General features: G+C 40.3%; 1 protein-coding gene across 2 annotated transcripts in view; it reads right to left on the reverse strand.

Moving 5' to 3' along the window:
- The window catches only part of LOC131461079 (sodium-coupled neutral amino acid transporter 3-like), a 43,352-nt gene that overhangs the window by 15,265 nt on the left and 5,247 nt on the right, over positions 1-22,840 (reverse strand). The window contains exons 2-8 of one of the 2 annotated variants that reach the window (XM_058632076.1): positions 11,332-11,570; positions 8,998-9,030; positions 8,770-8,854; positions 8,558-8,673; positions 2,675-2,748; positions 2,368-2,460; positions 2,201-2,282 (exon numbers count right to left, since the gene is read on the reverse strand). In XM_058632076.1, the coding sequence (XP_058488059.1) occupies positions 2,201-2,282; positions 2,368-2,460; positions 2,675-2,748; positions 8,558-8,673; positions 8,770-8,854; positions 8,998-9,030; positions 11,332-11,468 (620 nt within the window). In that variant the 5' untranslated portion in view covers positions 11,469-11,570. The remainder of the gene's footprint in view (positions 1-2,200; positions 2,283-2,367; positions 2,461-2,674; positions 2,749-8,557; positions 8,674-8,769; positions 8,855-8,997; positions 9,031-11,331; positions 11,571-22,840) is intronic. The other variant, XM_058632077.1, reaches the window with a different exon arrangement.

Below are 22,840 nucleotides of genomic sequence, written 5' to 3' on the forward strand. Positions count from 1 at the left end.
CCGAAAAAAAATCTTATAAAAACAAGAGTCTGAACTTTTTTTTTTTGTAAAAACAGTCTGATTTTTTTTTTGAAACACAGAGTCCGAAAAAAAATCTTATAAAAACAAGAGTCTGAACTTTTTTTTTTTGTAAAAACAGTCCGAAAAAAAAATCTTATAAAAACAGTCTGAATTTTTTTTTTGTAACAGTCTGAAATTTTTTTTTTTGTAAAAACAGAGTCTGAATTTTTCTTTTGTAAAAACAGAGTCCGAAAAAAAAATCTTATAAAAACACAGTCTGAAATATTGTTTTTGTAAAAACAGTCTGAAATTTTTTTTGGAGTCTGAAAAAAAACAGACCCAAAAAAAATCTTGTAAAAACTGACCCAAAGAAAAAAATCTTGTAAAAACTGACCCAAAGAAAAAAATCTTGTAAAAACTGACCCAAAAAAAAGAATCTCGTAAAAACTGACCCAAAGAAAGGATGTCCATATAAGGAGTTGTGTTTTATTCCCACTGCAAATTACCATGGGGGCACCTGCAGCACAGATCTGTGTCGCATGAGCACTAAGGGTTAAAACGTTTTTCCAGCATTAGAGCTTTGATTCACTCAGATTTAGAGCTGCAACTAACGATTATTTTCATAATCGATTAATCTGTCTATTACGTTCAGGGTTAATCGAGTAATCGTTTGGTCCATAAAATGTCAGAAAACGTTGTTTGTCAAACGTGGAAATGACGATGTTCTCAAATGTCATTGTTTTGTCCACAAACCAAAAATGATGTTACATGGAGCAACAAAACCAGAAAACATTTAGTAATCGATTGTTGAGCTCCACTCTCTCTGTCACACCTGCACACACACACACTGACAGCCGACACATCTGTACAATCAGACTCATTAAAAACAGTCATAATCCATATAGTCTCTATAGCAGCACTTACCAATCTACATATTTATGAGTAAACCAGTAGCCGTGAAAGTGTCGAGAGCAGCACACTATATTTTTATCCAGTAAACTCACTCCACTGCACACTGTAATTAGCCTCTGTAGCACATTAATATGCAGGCATGTGCTGTGTATCAATCAAACGCTGCTGCATTCAGGAACAGAGGCTCTAACTAGGGTAAGGGTTAACGTGTGCAGGGGTAACATCTCACTCCAAATCTCCCCCAATCCCAAGGACGCAACGGTTGTTTGTCTGTGCGGCCACCTGCGCTGGCCAGCGATATCCCATGGTTTACGTTTTGTGCCGTGGAGCCGGGCTGTGTTTTTGATTTGCGAGCGTTTCTGTCGGTGGCCGCGCTGCTGCTCTCCTCCTCCTTCGGGGTCACTCTTACATTTTTTCTCACGCCAGCTGTTGAGCACATGCAGAGCAGCAGCACCAGGCCTGGCAACTGGCACAGGAGGACGTGCCGACTCACAATGTATCTAGTAATGTTTGTCTGTCTGTTCATCGCAGAACTGTCCAATGACAGGCTTTTAATTTGACAGGTGACGCACTCGGGGCATCAGTGTGTGCAGCAGGGGTGTGAAACGCAGGGTTACCTCGCGATACAGCGATAGATCACGATATCTGTCAAACTGAAGAGAACAAAACGTGAACGTGAAAAGTTAAAAGTGCAGGATTGCTCTATGTATTCGCAACATAGAGAACAAAGTGCATAAAGTTTTATGTAGTGAACGTGGGCGGAGCATATCTTAACCCTTACGTATTAGTGTGTTAGGGTGTAACACACTAATACGTAAGGGTTGGCTTTTAATGTCCAGAGTATTTTATCCTGTTTTTATGCATATTGTTGCAACATTTATGCCAGGTTGTGCATTTTTGAGTGTCCTCAATTTTTTTCGTGTATTTTTCGCACTACTTTAGTCTAAAATACTCACACTAACACACCTTACACCCAAAAATGTCCTCATTGAAACCTGTCCAAATCACTATTTTTGATGCATCATGAAAAAAACTTTCATTCATTCAAGTTTGATATGTATGACGAGGACTGATGTTGGTTTAAAAAAAAATTAAAATATCTACTTTTATGAGCACATTTTGGTATGGCGTATTTTATGAAAATATGACATTGCAAAAATTAATATGTTACCTATAAACACACAGGATGTCAATATAAGGAGTTGTGTATTATCCTCACAAGGGTTACACAGATGGAAACACTTGATAAAGTGGTCGGTGAATGTGTAATCTCACACCGACGACTCACCCTGCAGGATTATCCACCTTCAGAAAGGCCTGGATGACCAGAGGAAACTCATACTTGACGATGTACAGGTAACTGGACATGGCTGTGAGGGAGGACACATGACACAAAGCATCACATGTAGTGTATGTTCATAAGGACACGTGGATGGCAGCGGTTTGTGTCCTCACCTCCAATGTTCTGCAGTGTGATGGCGATGCCGGCGGCCATCTTCCCCGGGGTCCCAAAGGCCCTGTAACCGAGCTGCTCATACGCACGTATACCTGAGCCACAAACAAGCACAGTATCAGCACGTTACATCCACACTAACAGTGTTTGGGACTGTAGAAAAAGATTGCAAATCTGATTAACGTCTTGCGCAGCAGATTACGGGCGAGGGGGGGGGGGGGGTTAATTTCTTATGATCCCAGCATCTGACGCAAAAGAAGGTAATTGAGATGTTTGCAAATTGGCGGATGCAGACGGAGATTAACGTACCTACGATACCAGACGACTTTAGCAGCAAATGGATGGAATATGAGGAGAGGACGGCCACCACTGTGAGGAGTATCCTGAAACATACAAAGAACATCAACAACAAACAGCATCATTCACCAACAAAGAGAGAGCACTATTCTATATCACAGTTTTATAGATTACATTACATTACACCGTGGTGTGTTTACACAGCTGCAGGACGGACATTCAGTGTCTGAATGCCAGTACGTAGACGGTGTTGGAGGAGCAGGATTCCCGTGGAGCTGTTACTCCATCTGAGTCAAACACAGCCACGGCCGGTGTGCACTGTACTCTCCAGATGGACTCTTTCAAAAAGAACGCCACGCTGAGAGTGCATCCTTTACAAACACGCACACATCGCTCCTCTACGTCAGTGGTGGAATGATCCATTTCAGTCGACAGTTCCAACGACAGACGTTTCACCCTCTATTTTTTAAAAATAGATTCTTACAAAGGTCTCTACAAACAGACATGATGTGAGAGTATGAGCAATTGTTTCAAACAAATCCAACACCTAAGCCTCAAAATGTCCATCTGGACTCTTTTAACCATAAAATGTCCTGTAACAAAGTGCTTTTGCCCATTTTTCCAGACTAACTTTCAATATCTGGCAGTTATTTACAATTGACTGCATGTTAAAATAGTGTTTTAACAATTTGAAATGAAGAAAAACAAAAGTCTTATCAAGAAAACACATTGTACTAGTCCGCAACACCACATTTTGTATGTTAAATTTGAAATTTGAACATTTAAATTAACATTTGTTTGGGTTTTTGTTTGAAATGTGCAGAAACAGGCAAATAAAATGGAAACTATGTACAGGTGTTTTTCCAACTCTTTCCTCTCTGGTGACAAAGACAAAAACAGGCCAGATTCGCCGACTTCCTGCAACAGCGCGAGTGAAATTACTGTAATAACCACACTTTGGCTTTGATGTGCAACTTCTCAGCTTTCAGAAACCGCCGCGTGATTACGGTAATGCAACGAGTGCTTGTGCAAATGTGTCGTCTGCGATACCCTCGGTGTTAAAGGGTTTTTAAAAACGTTGGGTATGAAGAGCTGTCTTAAATGTTCCAACACTCCCAGTGTCCCTGATTGAATTCCAAAATATTAACAAATGTTGAATGTTTTAGAAATCATGGGCTGTGACCTCCTCATGTACATGTATAAAAGCTGATTTGATGTTTTAATTACAGTTGTCCATGTTATTATTGACTTCATTTTAGATTTACTTCTCAGTTTTTGATATTAATGCATCATTTAGTGTATATATATATATATATATATATATATATATATATATATATACATATATAAATATATATATATATGTATGTATATATATATATATATAAATATATATGTGTACACAATCCGATTTTAAAATGGACATTTTATCATGATGGAATACTGTGTTATAATTGTTTGAGCTCATATTTCCCACCCAGACGGACTGGCAGCGACCTGCCCAGGTCTTTTCACCCCTGTGTCAGCTGGGTTTGGCACCAGCAGCCCCGTGACCCTCATGTGGAGGATAAAGCGGTAGGCGATTAATGAATGAATGAACGACTAAATGAATTGCCCACCCGCTACTAAACAGTTGTTTTTTCCCCCTACTTTTGTCCTCTCGGACCGGCCCGCTCTTGACCAGACTAAACGCTCATTGCCCCCCATGTCATTTGAGTTTGACACCCCTGGTTTCAGGAGGACGGAGCCGTTTCACTTTGTTTAGAAATGCAAAATGAACGCTCTGGTTTCCAAAAGTATAGATAAAAGGCTTATTCTTCTTGTTGAGGCTACAAAACCCAACAATGTTTGCGATTATATACTTATGCAAACATGTTTATAGGTAGAATATTATAATAAAACCTCCCAACTGTTACACTCTGGACCTTTAAGTGAGAATTTGGCATGCAAACGTTTTGTGAATGGACTCCCAATTTGCCACCACCCACCCCAATTTCCAACTATTTTATAGTCTGTCTCTCTTTTTGTTGCTCTTGTTGGCAACATTAGCTTTCTCTCACTCACTCACTCACTCACTCACTCACTCACTCATGGCATCACATCTTTCACCTCCTGGCCAGTTAACAGTTTTTTTGGGTTGTTGTTTGTTTGGCTTTTCTCTGGAAAGACGTGGAAGAATGCTGTGCTGACTTGCTGTGGAGGATTTCTTCAGTCAAGTGGCAGTGGGAGGACGGATCTGCTGACAGTCAGACAGAGTGACACGCTTTAGCTCTGCTCGCAGCATTCCTGCACTGCCCCGCAGCCACAGACCCACTGAGTGCTTCACTGAGAGGAAACATGTCTTAGAAACAGTGCATAACAGTTACAGTAAGTGTTTGACGCTGTTCTTATCCTAACGGTAATCTTAACACAGCTATTGTTAATTTAATCCCCCAAACACAACACTCACACTTTCTAAAATGCAGTTCAAATGCAGAGGGTTTTTTTTTTTTCTTCATAACTGAACTGAAGTGCTTGAAGGTCACACTCCTGTTGCCTAAGCAACCACAACCTGACGAGCTACAGTACTGAGATGACCAGCCTCACTGAGGAAAAATCACACACACCAAACTAATTAAGAAATAGTCAAAACAAAGACACACGGACAAAAAGATGCAACATTTTCAGTCACGCCCAGAGAAACAGATATAGTTCCACAGTTACAGCGATTAACACTTGACGAGGGAACTCATGCACCTTTTACGTGGATGAGTTAACCCTTAAACAACTAATCCATTAAAATGTCCGTCTTATTGTTCCTATAAAAAGGGCCACAAAAGTCAAGAAAATCACTGCAAAAAACACTGAAGTTGTACATGAATAAGAGATTTGCTCTTTCTCTCTCTCTCTCTATCTCCTCATCTTGCAGGTTGCAGGATCCAGATCCGCGAATATAATTATTATAATATGTCTAAACGACTTACAATTTACTACATGTTAAGAGAGCGTATTAACAGTATAAAGTCAAGATAAAAACTGTAGTTGTACATGAATAAGAGATTTTGGATTCTAATTTAGAGATTTTAACACTTTAAAAAATGTTTCTAATGTAATTTTTCAAGTATTTGTCCCAAAATTTGATAATTAATCAAATTCCAAATTTTGAGGTCATAAACTGTTGGACTTTTTCGATAGCACAATCCATTGCGTAATTACGGTAACGCTTGCCCAAACGTGTCACTGGCGATACTCTCCGTGTTAAAGGGTTAAGACTGGATCATCTTTCAAGTTTTCAAAGTACAAACTAAAATTTTTACTAGTGGATAAAGTAATAACAACCTATATAATGCAATATTTTGGTCATTCGTAGAGGCAGGAACTAAGGTTCAGAATGTTACAATCCACACAGTCACAGACAGGTTAAAATAAAGTCTATGTGAATGGCCCAGCCCATATTTCTAGCTCTACTATGCATATTATATTGTATGATAAAAGATCAGACAGATAATCACAGAAAGACGACAGTGAGTCATCTGTTACAGGGCGGATTAATACATTCCATGTGCTCTATTTATCTATCCTGCAATTAACGCACGCACAATTACACACATTCGTCACAGTGAAATGTAGATTAATCGGCCGCAGAGTTCATGTCTTTGTGCAAAAGACAGTGACTCTGGGAGACATAAGGTTCAGCAGGTCCAGACAACAGACAGACTGAAAAAGCCAAAGTCACACAACTCGGCTCAGAATAAGGAGCTTTCTCTAACACGAGGGAAAATCCTCAAGACATGACCGCCCTGGAAAGGACTTGAAATAATGTCCTTGATTCACTTTTTAAAGGAAGTGCTGAATATTAAAACTTTGTTGAAACATTTTAATGAAAATAGTAGAAAGAGTATAGATACTGTACATTTCTACTTAATATGCCAAAATAAATGTCCGTACGTGTGGTCAACATGGTCTCAATTGTGAAAGAGATTTTAATCTTAATGGGAGCTTCAGAAAATTCTGGAACTATTCTGGAACTATCTCATGCATTGAAAAGCTACGTGACACACCACAGGAAAGGGGAATAATGTTGCCGGCTGCAGGATCCAGATCCAGTTTCAAAGCTGCTATTATTATTATTATTATCATGACCATTATAACTTGATACAATTGCTGTATTTCTGCTCCTGGTCTCTCTCTTCTATCTCTGCCTCACCTCCCTCTTGTCCATTTTCTCTCCCACCTCTCCTATGTCCCCCATTTTTCACCCCAACCTGTCTAGGCAGATGGCCGCACATCTTTGAGTCTGGTTCTGTGAGAGATTTTTCTTTCTGTTAAAAGAGAGTTGGCTTTTTTCTCTCCACTGATGCTGAGTGCTTGCTCATTGTGTGAATTGTTGGGTTTTCTCTGCTCTATAATGTTGTCTATGCACGGTGCCTTGGTGCTATACAAATAAAACTGAATGCTCGGGGGGGGGCAACAGTTCCCTTCACTGTATCATCACAAAAACATGTACGTTTTAGCACCAGAACATATCATAAGCCAGCACCATCCGGCAAAGGTGTCAGAACAGCATGGGTGAAAGGAGAAGAGGGAGGTGACATCTGGTGAGACTTTCCTGGTGGAACTTTGCAGTCGTCTCCGTGTCTCACTTCCGTAAAAATATGTGATTATATATCAAGTATTGTCTCGCACACTAAACAATGTAAAAACAATGGATGGAAATATAAATAACCCTCCCTCATCAGCATCAGGCGACTGTGACGTCACCGTCATCTTGACAGACAATGCTGCTGTGGAGGCTTTTAAATGATAAGCTCTTCAGAGATGCAGGATGTAAACACCCACCACATCTGAGCTGAATGTCAACCACACCGTTTTTATGCATTTCTAATTACAGCTGCACACATTTATAGCACAAGTAAATGATTTCCTTGATAAGCTATTCATCTGAGCTATCATCATCAGAATGACAAAACAGTGTCTGCAGACTGGTTAATACAAGACTATTATAATTATATATTTCTCTGCTGTTCTTTGTGGTGACACACAAAGAAGATAATGAGTCATGTGATAATCTGTGAGGTTTAATTCTGCTATTATGCTTTAAGGCAGGGGTGTCAAACTTATAATTATAATTTAGGGGCCACATACAGAGTCATTTGAGCTCAGGTAGGCAGGACCAGTAAAACAATAGCATTATAACCCATTAACAACTAGAAACTCCCTGAAATTTCTTGAGGAAAACAAGTGTCATTTTGCAGCGTTGCAGCAGCGTTATGACAGAAAAGGAGACAACGACAGGTGTTGGTCACAGTTTTTGAGAAAAGCGACGCCGAAAAAAAGGCTGATGCAGATCGATCCAAGACCAGAGTGAACATCGTTTGCTGCGTTTGAACGCTGGCGACAAGTGAACGCCCAGGACGGGCTGCGACATGTGATGACATGGTGACTTTAGTGAGTGAGTATTTGCTGTTTTTCAAGTATCCAAAAAACTGTTCGTTCCTGTGCTCTGGAGGCGTGGCTTTGTAGGGAAGTTTGCAGAAAGCTGTTTGGACTTTTGAATTCAAAATGTAGCCTGCTCTAACCGTTTATCCAGGATCTCCAACACTACCTTTAACTCATGACAAGGCATATTTATCTAATCAAATTCACAGTTCTGATATTAACTAGTCTAAACATGATTACTCTTTGATGTTCACGATGACGCTATCACGTACCTTCAAAGAGAACCAACAGATGTTCATTTTAATATTCGTAGAATGTATTCATTAATTTTATTGCTTGATCTTTACCTCAGTTATCTGATCTTACTTCTCTGTGTCTTTGACGTGCAACACATCGATTGCTGCTTGTGTGACTGTAGTTGGGGTTAAGCTGCAAATGAAGTGATGGGATCAATAAAGTTGTTGAATGTGAACTTACAAAAACAGGACGACCCCTGTGTTAGCCATGGCGTAGGCCAGCCCGAGGATCCCACTCCCCATGATGGCGTTGCCCAGGTTGAAGACTGACATCCCAAACGAGGTTTTCCCTTCAAACTACAAAAGCAAAGAGAGAGGAGACACATGCACGTATGACATCCACTTAAAAGTGCTTGAAGACGTTGCTCTTTATTTTGACTTTATATGACTTACGTCTGTGAAGCGCGTCGCCTTCTTCTCATCTGAGCCTGATAAGAAGTCCTGGCTGTCGGTCTCAGCACTCTCAGCTTTGTGTGGACTAATGAGAAGAAACAATGTCAGAAGAACACAGAGTAAGAACACAAATATTACACCACGTTGTTTCCCTCCTGTTCATCTGTTCTAACTCACACGAGAGACACAGGTGAAGTGGAAATCTGGACGTCTGTTATTGTGACATACCTTGCATTCTGGGCACTGTTGGGTTCAGTTTCTCTACAAGTAGCACAGAGTGAGGACATCCGTCACGCAACGAGAGCACAAAGTGAGAGAAACAACACTCTATGTCATCATGTAACAACACACACAATACAGTGAGGAGACCATCGAGGAAATATGTCTCCTGGAGGAAGACATTTTAAAGATCCAGTGCGTAAGACATGAATTCTGTATGGGTGTGAGACCTGGACAGTCTACCAGCGTCATGTCGGGAAGCTGAACCACCTCCACTGCAAAGGCACAGCTTAGATGGACTGGCCATGAGACAAGCACGATAGTCTGACTAAAATCCAGCTAGTCTTAGTCGGACTAACGTGTTTACATGCATGTTAAAAGTCCAATTTTAGTCGGACTAAGATAATATTTTACTTTTCTTAATGTTATGTTAAAGCGTTAGTCCAACTAAAATCGAGCTACTCTTAGTCAGACTAACGTGTTTACATGCATGTTAAAAGTCCAATTTTAGTCGGACTAAGACAATAATTTGGTTTTCTCTATGTCACGTAAACACATTAGTCTGACTCAAATCGAGCTAGTCTTGGTCGGACTAAGACATCTGGATAATGCGATTCATAGTCTGATTACTCCTGCATGTATACACTTAGTCGGACTGGAGTCGGACTTGACCACAGTTCCATCTGTTTGTTTGTTTTTCTGTGACGTAAGGGTCAACAGGAAACTGATTCAACAAATAAATACTTACAGAGGCGGAGTCGGACATCAATAAATCGATAATAATAATAAATCTCTCCTCCACATATACACTTCCGTGTCCTGATTGCCTGTCTTAGTCAGACTACGGCCTTAGCTTGACTAAACTGTGCATGTAAACATACTGAGTGACATGACAGTAAGACTTCTAAACTCAAACATTTATCGTGTATAAATTAAAACACAATAAAGGGTTTTGCTGAAAAACTCTCCACCAGCCAGTTAATGGACATACAAGTATTTGCTGTGATGCTAATTGTGCCTGTAACCGTGTAATGATGTGACAGTCACTTGAAAGTGACAGGGCTGATCTGCCACCAGAGGCAGCGCAGTGAAATAATCACTCTCACCAGAACACAAATAATTAGCTGCAGATGTGAATCTCTCTCTGCCTAATGATTTATGACCAACCGGGACTTTCATTCAAATTCATTGTGATAGATTTATTGATCCTTCACGCTGATGTGAACACATTAACAGCCAAAAAAACGACACTACACCGTCTTAAAAAACACACGACAGCAACCTCATTTCATATTCTGTTAACACGCGGAATTAAAACGTGTCACGTGATGAAAATGCGACGCGAGACCTTCAGTGAACGTCAGGTTCAACGCGCGTTCAAATCAAGAAAATTAAATGCACAGCGTTTACTCTTGTTGCAGCTAATGAGTTCACAGCTGGTTGTTTATGGCTGAATTATTATTGTGCAGTTGTATTTAAACGTCAATAAATGGAGTCCATGATCGTACCAAAAGCTCTTCTGGCACAGAGAATGCACTGTGTGCATTACACTATTTTCACCAGTAAGTAAGTGAATAAATAAATAAATAAATATCTTTAACCATCTAACACCTATGCCTCCTGGATTTTTTTTGCTTATTTTAACCATAAAAGTGCCAGAAAATGTGCCTTTTCTCCATTTTTCCATAAAAACTTTTACAACCTATCAGTTATTTACTATTTACTGCATGTTTAAATAGTGTATTAACAATTTAAAATGAGGAAAAACACTGTTGTTGTACATGAACACCAGATTTTGTGTGTTACATTTGAAATTTGAACAGAATAAAACATATTTAAAATAAAATGTTTAGAGTTTTTGCCCCTTTCTGGTGACAAAGATGCTGATTCGCCAGCTTCCTGAAATTACCGTAATAACAAACTTTCTCAGAAACCATTGCAGTTTTTATTGAGGGTTTTTAAATGTTGAGTGAATTTTAAACACTTAAGAAATACACTCTGACATCTGTGAGGTTAAATCAAGCATACAGAGCGGGGTTCATCTGTGGGTTTTTATATTGTAAAGCACGGTTTGTCACTCCTACTGACCTGCATTGTTTTGATGTTTCCCAGCACAGCTGATTGAAACGCTCAGCTCGTCAGACAGCAGCCTGATAACGACCCGTTTATAAGAAGCGAGGGAAACATCTAAAACATGGAGGGCAGTGAGTCCCTTGGACCAGGAGTGAGACCTGATGTAAACCACTTAAATCAAGCTCGTCCGTTATTTAACTGTGACCAAGTAACATCAATCATTTGGTTTTTTTTTCCATCAAAAGTCAAATAAAATGACATTTCACTCACTTTTGACTGTCGTCTGCCGCTGGAGTTTTGGCCAGCGCTGTGATCTCCTCACCAGGCTCGTGGCCTCTCCCGTTAGGGATAGCGTTGGCGTCGGCGTGGGCAGTTTCCCCGCTCTCAGCTGGTTTGTCTTCACTCATATTTGCTCGTGTGCTTCACTGTGTACGTAACAATGCGTCTGTTGACTTGTGTCAGTGTTTAAGGCTCCGGGAGTGAGGGAGTTTCAATGTTTCTCCTACGATCTGTGGAAGGAAAAAAAGAGAGGAAACAAACTGCTTAGAACGGACAGGAAGTCAGGAGAGAGATAAGGTGTGACATGGCTGACATCAGGGATTCACATCATCATTTCTTACTATAAAACACCACATATGTTAATAACCAACAACATGATGATGATGATGATGATCAGCTGCAACCTGCGTCACGATGAGGAACACATGTTGACTGGGGCTTCACAAAAAAGAAATACTTCATCTTTTTCTCACATCAGCACCACATTATCTTTAGCATCAGGACTTTGTGGAAAGATTGGTTTTGGAAGAAAGAAAAACAGGCAAAAAAGAAATGCAAAAAATTACAACTTTATTCTCGCAAGAATTACGACTTTACTCTGATAAAAATTATGACTTTATTCTCGCAAGAATTACGACTTTACTCTCATAAAAATTACGACTTTATTCTCATAAAAATTACAACTTTATTCTTATATTACGACTCCATTCTCATAAAAAATCACGACTTAAATCTCAAAAAATTACGACTTTATTCTCGTAAAAATTACAATTTAACTCTCGTAAAAAGTTACTCTTGTACTCTTAAATTACTCTAGTAAAATATACGACTTAAAAGTGGTATGTTACAGTCGCTTATTTTCCCTTTAGGTGGAAAATCCCTTCCAATGACTCAATATCAACGTGTTAATCTGAGACACGTGAGCAGATACCGGAGGCCACACTGAGGGCAACTGAGAGGGATGTGACTGTAATTCAATGAATGCTGACAGAGACGATGATGACAACACAGATGACAACAGCATAAACTTCCTTTAAAAAACCTAAGGGTATTTGTTGATTTAAAATGGTAAAGCAGGGGACTGAGATTAATACGTGTTTTTGGCAAATCACAGGAATAAGTGATCCATCAGCTGACAGGTCGACACACACACACACACACACACACACACAGAGGAAATGGTGGCACACTGGGCTTTGCATCACACTTGTATTTCCTGAGTCTTTGCTGACTGGCCTCAGAAAGGCTCCTGTGACATGTGTCTCCAGGACGCTGTTGTTGACCAAAAGCCCCCTACCTGGCTGGCCCTGAATGATCTCCTTTGCTCTGCAGCATAAACGGCAGTGGAATCTTTAATAGAGGGCACGTTGGGGGCCATAGACGAGGCCCCCCCCACACACACACACACACACATACACACAGCACTGAGACAAAGACAGAAGAACCAGCTACGACCAGCTACAAACCAGTCCGCCGTCTTTGTGCCTCCATTTTTCTGCTTGTCACTTTTCTGTGGGTTTCCACAGAGCAACAATGCTCAAGGTTCCCTGCACCAGCGCTCCTGGCAACCACTCAGGGGCCTTCATTCCCCAGCGTTTCCTTCCGCTCCAGAGCCTGCCCTCTTAAATGTAGTTGATTGTGATATTACGTTAACACATCAAACATAGTGCGAGGTGAATAAAGCCGCCTCTTCATCGCGCTCCTCTCTGAACCTGTCTTCTTCCCAACCACGTTGCTGTGAGCCCCGCTGCATCGCCCGGCCTCTCGGTGTCTCTGGCTAAAGCCGGGCAACGTGGCTGGGCAGCAAAGCACATTGCACAATGGCACATGTTGTGCGGTTTCCTGGGAACGGGTCGGTGAACAGTGCTGCTATTGTGCCAGGGATCATTATACTGCCGGGGCCCCTTGGCTGCGCTTCGCCAGGCCACTCGAGAGGCTGAAAAGGTATTTCAACTGGACTCTAATTGAAAAGACGCCACCTTAAATTCAGCAAATGCCAGGATCCTGTATTCATGCACAGTTGTAGCAGAGTTGCTGACGTTAGCAAAGGCAGACGCAGACACCCCCCCCATGGGACACAGAACCACACTGCTGCCACTCACATCGTCTACAAATCACAAGGACACTGGGGCGGGGGGGGCTTTGGGGCGGGGGAGAACACACAATGGAGTGTGAGGCTACACTGGTGCTGCCTCAGTGGCCTTAAGTCAGTGGAGCTTAAAACAACAGAGTTGATTGGACGGTGGTGGCTCCTCCAGTCATTAAGTTGGATCACATGTACTACATCCTTAAAATAGACTCATTTAGTCATTTAACTTATTTTTTACTATCTTATTCCGTCTTCTAAGAGGAAGGCAAATGAAGAAAGATGTGCGGAAATGTTCCTTCATGGTGTAATAATACACTCGGGAAGGGTTTATTTGCAGAGAAAAGAAGAAACGATGCGGTTTAATGTTTGTGTGGGTGTGAATGCTTTAAAATAAAACTCGCTGGGTTTCATCGCCTTACAATTTTATACTAGTGCATAGAGCTGCAACTAACGATTATTTTCTCGATTAATCGTTTGGTCCATGAAATGTCAGAAAATCTAAAAGAAATGTTCGTCAAACCTGGAAATGACGATGTTCTCAAATGTCTTGTTTTGTCCACAAACCACAATGATGAACTTTTAATGCTTTCTTTGTTATCCACATCGAAGAAATTAAGAAAATATTCACATTTAAGAAGTTTAAAAGATTGGAAATCTTGTTTTAATCATGAAAAAAGCTTCAAACCGATGAATCGATTATCAAAATAGTTTCATTTAGTAATCGATGAATAATCGATTCATTGATGAATTGTTTCAGCTCTACTAGTGCAGCTCCCCTTCAATGTGGGCCTGTTTTTAATCACTGATATCTCTCGCATTTCTTATCCAAGCAACACTGAAAACTGAAACGCTCCATAGTCTGTTTTCATTATGATGTCACTCATAATCACTCAAAAACACAAGTGCACTCACAGTTGACTCTGCATTACAATCATTGATGATTCCCAAAAACACAGATTGTGAGATACTGTGCTGTTACGACACTAAAGGAATAAACTGTACATGTTTTATCTCCTCTGATAATCCTGAGCAAGAGTTAACGGCAGAGTGTGAGTGTGATGCTCTTGGTGGGAGTAAATGAGTCTTTTCACAGTCACAGCAGAGGCCGTGTTTATTCAAGACCCTCATTCAAAACATCGCCTCGGGTTTGCCAACACACGGCAAGTGCCTGCGCTTCAGCTCGCCCACTCTGACGTCAGCAACTCTGCCCGGGGACGTCACGCCACAAGGAGGCGAGGAGAGAGAGAGAGACACGCAGAGAGACAGAGAGAGAGAGAGAGACACAGAGAGAGAGAGACACAGAGAGAGGGAGAGAAGCTGTTTTCAGATCTACCTGAGCCCCACAGCGCTGTGTGCGTGCGTGTGACTCATCCTCTCTTATTTCTATGCATGTGAGCATCTGGGTTTGCAGTTAATGCTGTGAATAAATACATGTGGGGACATTTCAGCCGGTCCTCACAACTTTAAAGGGCTTTTTTATGGGTTAAGAGTAAGAATCGAGTTTAGGTTAAGTAAGTTGTGATGGTTAAGATTAGGGTTAAGGGGCTATAGGGTATGCACTATGTCTATGAGTGTGAGGGGGTTTGGGAATCACAGGATCCCATTCTACAACGATTCTGTGATAATCAATGTATCGCGAGACAATGGTATAGTGATACATGTCGATGTAATATGTGTAACTGAAGAAAACAACACAGAGAACAAAGGTACTGAACGTGGATGGAGCATCTTCTTAACGTAGATGTCTACGTCGTTCCTCTTCTTCTTCAGCCAAGGTAACTTCCACCCACGTTCACCCTCATTTATTTAAGGCAGCGCCGCCGTGAGGAGACATGAAGTAGCGCGTCCAGAGAGTGAAACTGGCGGATGGTTTACTTCAGAGCGGCGTATCGATTACTGTACGAGGAAGTTTTGACCCAGACGCTGACGAGTGTCCTCATTAGGAATGCTGCGTAAAAACACGCGTATGTGTGTGTGTGCGTGTGTGTGTGTGTGCGTGCAGTTTATGCAAGAGGTTAAAACTGTCATTTTGCCTCCACCCACACAACTTGATGACATTCTCACAAGCCTCTGGCTGTCTAAGCTTTCTTAATTAAGTCCCCAGTGTAATTTTCAGAGAACCTTAATTCTACTGACACGCTTTCCTCTTCTTTTTTCTTTTTTTTTTTACGTATCACCATGTTCATGTATGCTGTAAAACACTTTAAATGTCATAAAGAAGAAGAAGAATCAATCAGGATTTATTTCTATTACATGTCCCAACGGTCTGCACTGAATCAGGGGGGAAAATATGAAGGTGAACCACTGAGTTTCTCATGTTTGAATAATAATTATGACTTTATTCTCATAATATTACAACTTTATTCTCATAATATTACAACTTTATTCTCATAATATTACAACTATATTTTCAAAAAATTATGAATTTATTCTCGAAAGATTAAAAAAAATAAAGACTCTACCGTTTGGCCCTAATATGTCGTAGTAAAAAAGTGACATGCTCTAACCTGTGAGTATTAGGATCTATTGGTTGCACCTTTAGTATGAAGCAACAATGACATTAATAATAATAATAATCATGACATTCTGTGTTCCTTTTTCCCCACATTCAACCTCTGAATGTAAACGCAAACACTAAAGGAAGCATTTCAAAAATGTAAAAAAGACATTTCTTATTTGCCCTCATGACAACTGTCCAACGACCTAAACACGGTCATTTCATTCTTCATTGCTAAGAATATGACGCCATTCCAAAGTGTGGAGAATATGTTTATAATGACTTTTATCTGCACATTTAAATGACTGATTTATGGGGTTTTTTGTACTGTGATTATTATTAATGTATTATTAATGTTTTACTGTACGTGTATGTTGATACTCTGTCTACTTTTGTTTTGGTTGACTATTTTATGAATATTATAGTATCTTATGTCTCTGTAAATGTCCCTGTTCTTGGCCAGGCCTCTCTTGTAAAATAGATTTTTAATCTGATGCTTTGTTTTTTAAATACAGGTTATAATTATCTCTTATAGAGAAGCATCCTCTTGTGCGTACAGGTCAAAGCAATTCTTACTAATATATAATTATAGATATGTTGTTCTATCTGCCAAAGCTGTCTTGATTTTTCTCTTTTTTATTGCAGTTGAAAAACAACAGACCACATCTAAAGTCATTTATTCACCTTCCCTTTCTGTCCATAAACAGGAAGAGATTTCCTGCAGATTAAGAGATTAAACGGGACCACAATTCCACTGATGAGCAGCTAATAGATCCGTCAGCGAGTTCATTTTAGTGTAAAACCTTCGGACAATAATGAAGATGGAGTGGGACAGGATTAGGGGCCCCGTCTCGCTCGGGCAGGAAATCGGGATCCATCTGCTCCGAGTCAGTCCATAGACTCTCGTATAAAAATAGCTGCAGAGGAGTGAACAGCCTCGCTGTAACCCCACATCATCATGTCACACACAAAGCTGCAGTTAAACGCTGCTGCTGCTGCTGATGCTGCTGCTGCTGCTGCTGATGCTGCTGCTGCTGCTGCTGCTGCTGCTGCTGATGCATGTGTCAGTGAAGTGCAGCAGCTGCCTTAAATAAGCAGTTAACACTCGGCGAATGCATCTAACAAGCATCTGTCTGTATTCTGGTGTTAACACACACACACACACACACACACACACACACACACGCTGTAATAAATCAAAACCAAATCATCACCAAAAATGTGTTTAAAGTAGAAAGTGTTAAGACACACACACTCACACACACACACACACTTCTACCAACACTCAAGCAACATCACTGTTCTGCCAATATGCACAACAACTAAGTTTTTTAATTACTGATTCTCTTCACGATACCCTCAATATTTCTATTAAGAATGTCAAAAACACTCTTTATTACAATGTTAAAAAAAAAGATTTAAATCCTTTGTCCATCCCCTTTAATCATATCTGCTCCGAATGTTCATGGAAATCAGTTCAGTAAAGTAATCCTGTTAACCCTTAGTACTCACGTGGTCTAAGGAGACAAGAAAAGGAGACATTTTTTAAAGCCTGAATAAGTGACCTCAGGATGTCCATATAAGGCGTTGTGTTTTATTCCCACGGCAAATTACCATGGGTGACAATCTAATAATCACCAACTATATAAACTCACTTGAGCAAAAAGTACACAAAATGTTTAAAATTGGATTGAATCTGTAAAATTTGGAAACACGTCACAGTTCAAAGTTCACTTACCTTGTTTTTATGAACAAAAATATTTTGTGACTTCTGCACATTTATTTAATTTGCCGTGGGAATAAAACACAACTCCTTATATGGACATCCTGGGTGTGTGTGTTTCTTCAGGCTTTGAAAAATGAGATTTTTCGTCTTCTTATGTGTTGTTGAGTCAAAGTTCTGATTCATTTTATATCACATTTTCAGTTGTGATATAAAGTGGCAATAATTGTCACAAAATAGACGTGTTTTTATTTGATTTTTGTTCATAAAAACGCGCCAAGTGAGTTTTGAACTGTGACGTATTTCCAAATTTCACAAATTCAATTTGACATTTTGAGTCATTTTTGCTCAGGTGTGTTTATATAGTTGGTGAAAATTATTTTTTTTCATCAGAGTGCTGAAAAAAAAGATTCTATTATAGCCTCTATATATACTGTATGTTTAAACACAGTGACGGCTCTGTGTTCTAAGGGTTAACAGACATAATTTCCTCCGGGATAATAAAGGTATTCTGATTCTGATTCTGATAACTGATAAAAGGAGAAGGACAAACTCTGTCTTAAATCCTCTCCGTCTGTGACCACACTCACAGACAAACACCTGTGTCCAGCAGCAGCAGCAGAAGTGGCACCAACTGTGGACCCATCTGCTTCAAGCTTTGACAGGTTGTGTGCTCAGTGCCGGTCTCCTGAATTTAAGTTACCGATGCCTTTTTATCATCTTGAACCAGTCTGGTCATTCTCTGTCGATGGTTGAGCAAGAAAATCCCACTTGAACTTGGTTTGATCAGATATCTGCCGCTAACACGCAGGTGAGCACGTGCACCTCGGGAAGTGAGTGTGTATTCTCTTTGCATCTTCAGTTAATCCTCATAGTATTGTCCTGTCACCTCTCCATCACTCTCTCTCTCTCTCTCTCTCTCTCCCCCTCTAACCCCCACCATCATTTTCTTCCATGTACAACTGTGAGATTAAAAGAGGAGATTAACTCCTGACCGTCGGCTTCTGCGATGCTTCTCATCTCCAAGGCTTCGATAGACCGAGATTCTTAACCCTTTGACACCGAAGCCTCAAAATGTACAAGTAGGACTTTTTCTTTGCGGCATAATTTAATCATAAAAGGGCCAGAAAATGTCATAATGGAAGTGTTTTAGCCCATTTTTCCAGAATACCTTTCAATATCTGGCAGTTATTCACAATTTACTGCCTGTTAAAATACTGTTTTAACTATGTAAAAAGAAGAAGAACACTGTTATAGTTATACATGGACACAAGATTTTATGAGTTCAATTTGAAATCTGAAGAGTATAAAACATATTTAAAATGACGTTTGTTTGAGTTTTTGTCTCAATGTCACAAAACAGAGCAAAAAATGGAAACTATGTACAGGTGTTTTTCAAACACTCTCCTCTGTGGTGACAAAGACGCTGATTCACCGGCTTCCTGCAACAGCGCGAGTGAAATTACCGTAATAACCACGCGTCGGCTTTGACGTGCAACGTCTCAGCTTTAAGAAACCGTGGGCATTTTTCCGATATCACGAACTGTTGTGTAATTACAGAAACGCAAATTGAGGGAGAAGTCAGAGATAACAGAACCATCACTATGTTAAAATGTGCCGTTTATACAGAGGCTATAAGAATGTGCAACATAGAGTGTCTTACATCCAACCTAGACAATCAAAAAATCAATGGGAATGAGATTTCTGCATCGGCCTTAAAGGGATGAGTCATGTTCAGGGTGTTAAACTGAGACTCATGTGATCAGAACTCTTGTGGCTGCGCTGCATCTGCAAATCCATGACACTAATGTCGACTATTCATCAACACAACAGCTTAAATACCAGAGGCCGACTCACACGTACTGCGGCGGTGACGTCAACTCTTTAACTCTTTGTCATTCTCTTTCAAATGGAAGCGTTGCTTGGCTGTTGGTCACGCTGCTCAATCAAATCACATTATGCAAATATTCCCCACACCGGCACCAGGTAATCTGATTACATTCAAACACGACACCGTGTTAATGAAGCTCTGAAGCTCAAGACTGTTTTCTCTCTGTCACGAGCAACTCTGGCTACAAAGAGATAATCGCGGTCCATGAGAGACCGCGATCTGGAGGGAGAACGGGAGTCGCAGTTAGTCTCCACTACCTGCAATAGCAACTGCATTTGAATAAGTCACGCTTGATTTATAACATTTATAACATTTATAACATTTATAACCAGTGGCCGTTGCTGGCTTCTGAAACAGGAGAAGCTCATTTCAGTTAGCAATGCAGCTAAAATGTGATAACTCATAAGTCTTACAGGGGGAGACGCCCCCCAAATGTCCAACCTACGTAGACTATTTTCTTTACATAAAAACGTTGTCTGTTGTTGTTTGTGTTTTCATTTTCACATGACTTGTTCTTTTTCTTAAAATCACATAAAAGTGCAGAGAGTTCTGGTCAAACATCACATTGACTCCCACTAAAAAGAAACAAATGAAGACGAGGGTGATTTTAAAACTGTATTTTCTCGGGTAATTCACACCCATTTTTCCACAAATTTAAATGTGGGAGCTCCTGAAAACATGTCTTATGTATCATCAAAAAAATCGATCAATTCTACAAACAAAAATAAAATAATCGACAGATGAATCAATTATGATAATAATCTGTTAGCTGCAGCCAAAGATATATTTTAAGCATGTAATACAGCTCATAAACAGTAGATATGTTATTTTAGAGCATATTTAGAACATAGTCCCTCAGCAGAGAAACCACCTCTGCAGCTTTATATCTGGATATATCTCACCTAAAGCTAAAGGATATCATTAAAAGCCTTAATAGAAGATGATTCCTATTAAGAGGACAATAGATGACGTGTGTGGTCACCAGTGTGACTGACAGCTGGTATCGTCCAATAGGAGCCCAGTTGCCTCTGTAAGACCTTTGGGGGTTGTCAAATTTTCAAAGTGTCAAAAACGCTTGGTTTCTCAGACCCGGACAGACGTGCAGTAAATGAAGGACGACGGGTGTCTGTCTGCACACGGTTGAGAGTCAGGTACAAAAAGGCAGCGTGGAACCATCTACGTAAGAGCGCCGCAGCGATGACTCACTGAAACTGTGTCTTTATAAATAGCATCACACGTGCACTTTCTGTCACTCCGGCTCAACTGTGACAGTGTGACACCTCACAGACAATAACATGGGCCAGAGCACACAGTACATAACGTACACGCAGGTAATGGCTGACTAACAATTAACATCAACCCTATAGAAGTTGATTTTTTACACATTTCATCTGTGCTGTATGTCGTGCATGTCGTATCTTTGACAAATAAAACTGACTTGACTTGTGATGTAACTCATTACTGATTCCCTGATTATCTGGTTGTTCCTGATCTTTCACTTGTTCCACATTCACATTCAAGTACAAATACTGTGAGAACTTACTGAATCCACTATATGAATCCCCTGCACTCCCACTTATGCCTCTTATGACCATCAAGATAATGAGGCCGTCTGGATTTATATTGATTTTATGGCTGCAGTATTGTCAGAAAAGACGTTTTTCTAAGATAACTTTCACTTTCAATATCTGGCAGTTATTCAACCGTGCAGGAATTACAGTACTGAGAAGCTGACGTCACAAATGTGTGACGTGCTGTGGTTGGACGGGGTTCTCAAACTCTGGGTCTGGTCAGGAGGGAGTCAGTCAAGTGAAAACTAGTCCAAATTCTTTTGCACGATCCTTCATTAAGTGCGTCTGCTTTTGCCTCTTTTGACGAACTGTGCGCAGCACATTAAAGACAAACGTCCTCAGGCTGCACAGATAATTATTACAGCACTTTCATTTAAATTAAGACATTTGAAAAAGTAATTCTCTGCAGTGCCACTGAGGACACAAACATGTGCATCATGTTTCAATGAAATGCTTTGTATTTATCACATATTATTTCATCAGTGTGGCCTCTGGCTCACCTCTGTGCACGACACAGAAACATCCCCATCGTGAGACACATAAAAGAATATCTTATCGTGTTTTATCTTAACACACCAACACTGTTTGATGCTGCTTAATGGCTAATTATCTGCTAACAAGCCAGGTTTACTGCATCATATAGTGCTTGTTGTCTTATAATTTGAAGAGACGACCTTTGTAAGGACATCATAAATATCTGATGAATACCTTGTCACATGACCCACCACCCCCAACCACAGCTATCCAATTAGAAAAACCAATCACGTGTGATTCAGTTTAGATATTGTGGCAACAAACAGATTAAAGATTGTGCAGAAATAAAAGCATCCCGAGACGTCGCCAAATGAGATGGTGAGAGCGCAGGTGCTCCCTCGTCCCTCGCTTCCACAGACACGCTTCAGACGCTGGGACAAAGCGGAGCGAGACATTCGTTATTTTAAAATCCTTTTGACGTTCACTTCCACTGTGGTTTGCACACCCTGATGGAGGCGACTCTGGAGAGGTGCAAACGCGAGCACAGCGTCAAAGCGACGGTATAACAGGTACTGTGTAATTCTATAAATATCCCTTTAACACTGAGCGTAGGCATTACCGTAACTGAACCGTTCTGAAAGCAGAGCAACTTGTGGTTATTATGGTAATTGATGGTATTATTATGCAAGAAGCTGGCGAATCAGTGTCTTTGTCGCCAGAAAGGGAAAAAGTTGGTAGTTTCCATTTTCTGGCCTGTTTTTGGACATTGAGACAAAGACTCAAACAAATGTTATTTTAAATATGTTTTCAAATTTCAAATTTAACACACAAAATCTTTTTGTGTCTTTTTAAATAAAACGTTTGTTTTTCTTCATTTGAAATTGTTAATACACTGTTTTAAATGCGGTCAATTGTAAATAACTGCTAGATATTGAAAGTTATTCTGGAAAAATGGGCAAAAGCACTTAGTCACAGGACATTTTCTGGCCTTTTATGGTTAAAATAAGCAAAAAGACATTTTGAGGCTTAGGTGTGAAAGGGAAATATTGGTACTGTTAAAAACTAAGGCCCAGTTTGATGTTTCCTTGTTGTAAATAAATAATTTCAGTGACAGAACAGCACAGTTTTTTCCCCTCGTGACCAGATAGATGTGTTTGTCTCCTCATGTTTGTCCACTGTGGTCCGTGGGAAGCCGTGACACAGCCGTGGACACAACCGGCACGCAAGTTGTCCACTAGTTTGAACAATGGCACAG

Source organism: Solea solea, chromosome 6 (assembly GCF_958295425.1).
Source record: "Solea solea chromosome 6, fSolSol10.1, whole genome shotgun sequence".
In the NCBI taxonomy this organism is placed as follows: Eukaryota; Metazoa; Chordata; class Actinopteri; order Pleuronectiformes; family Soleidae; genus Solea; species Solea solea.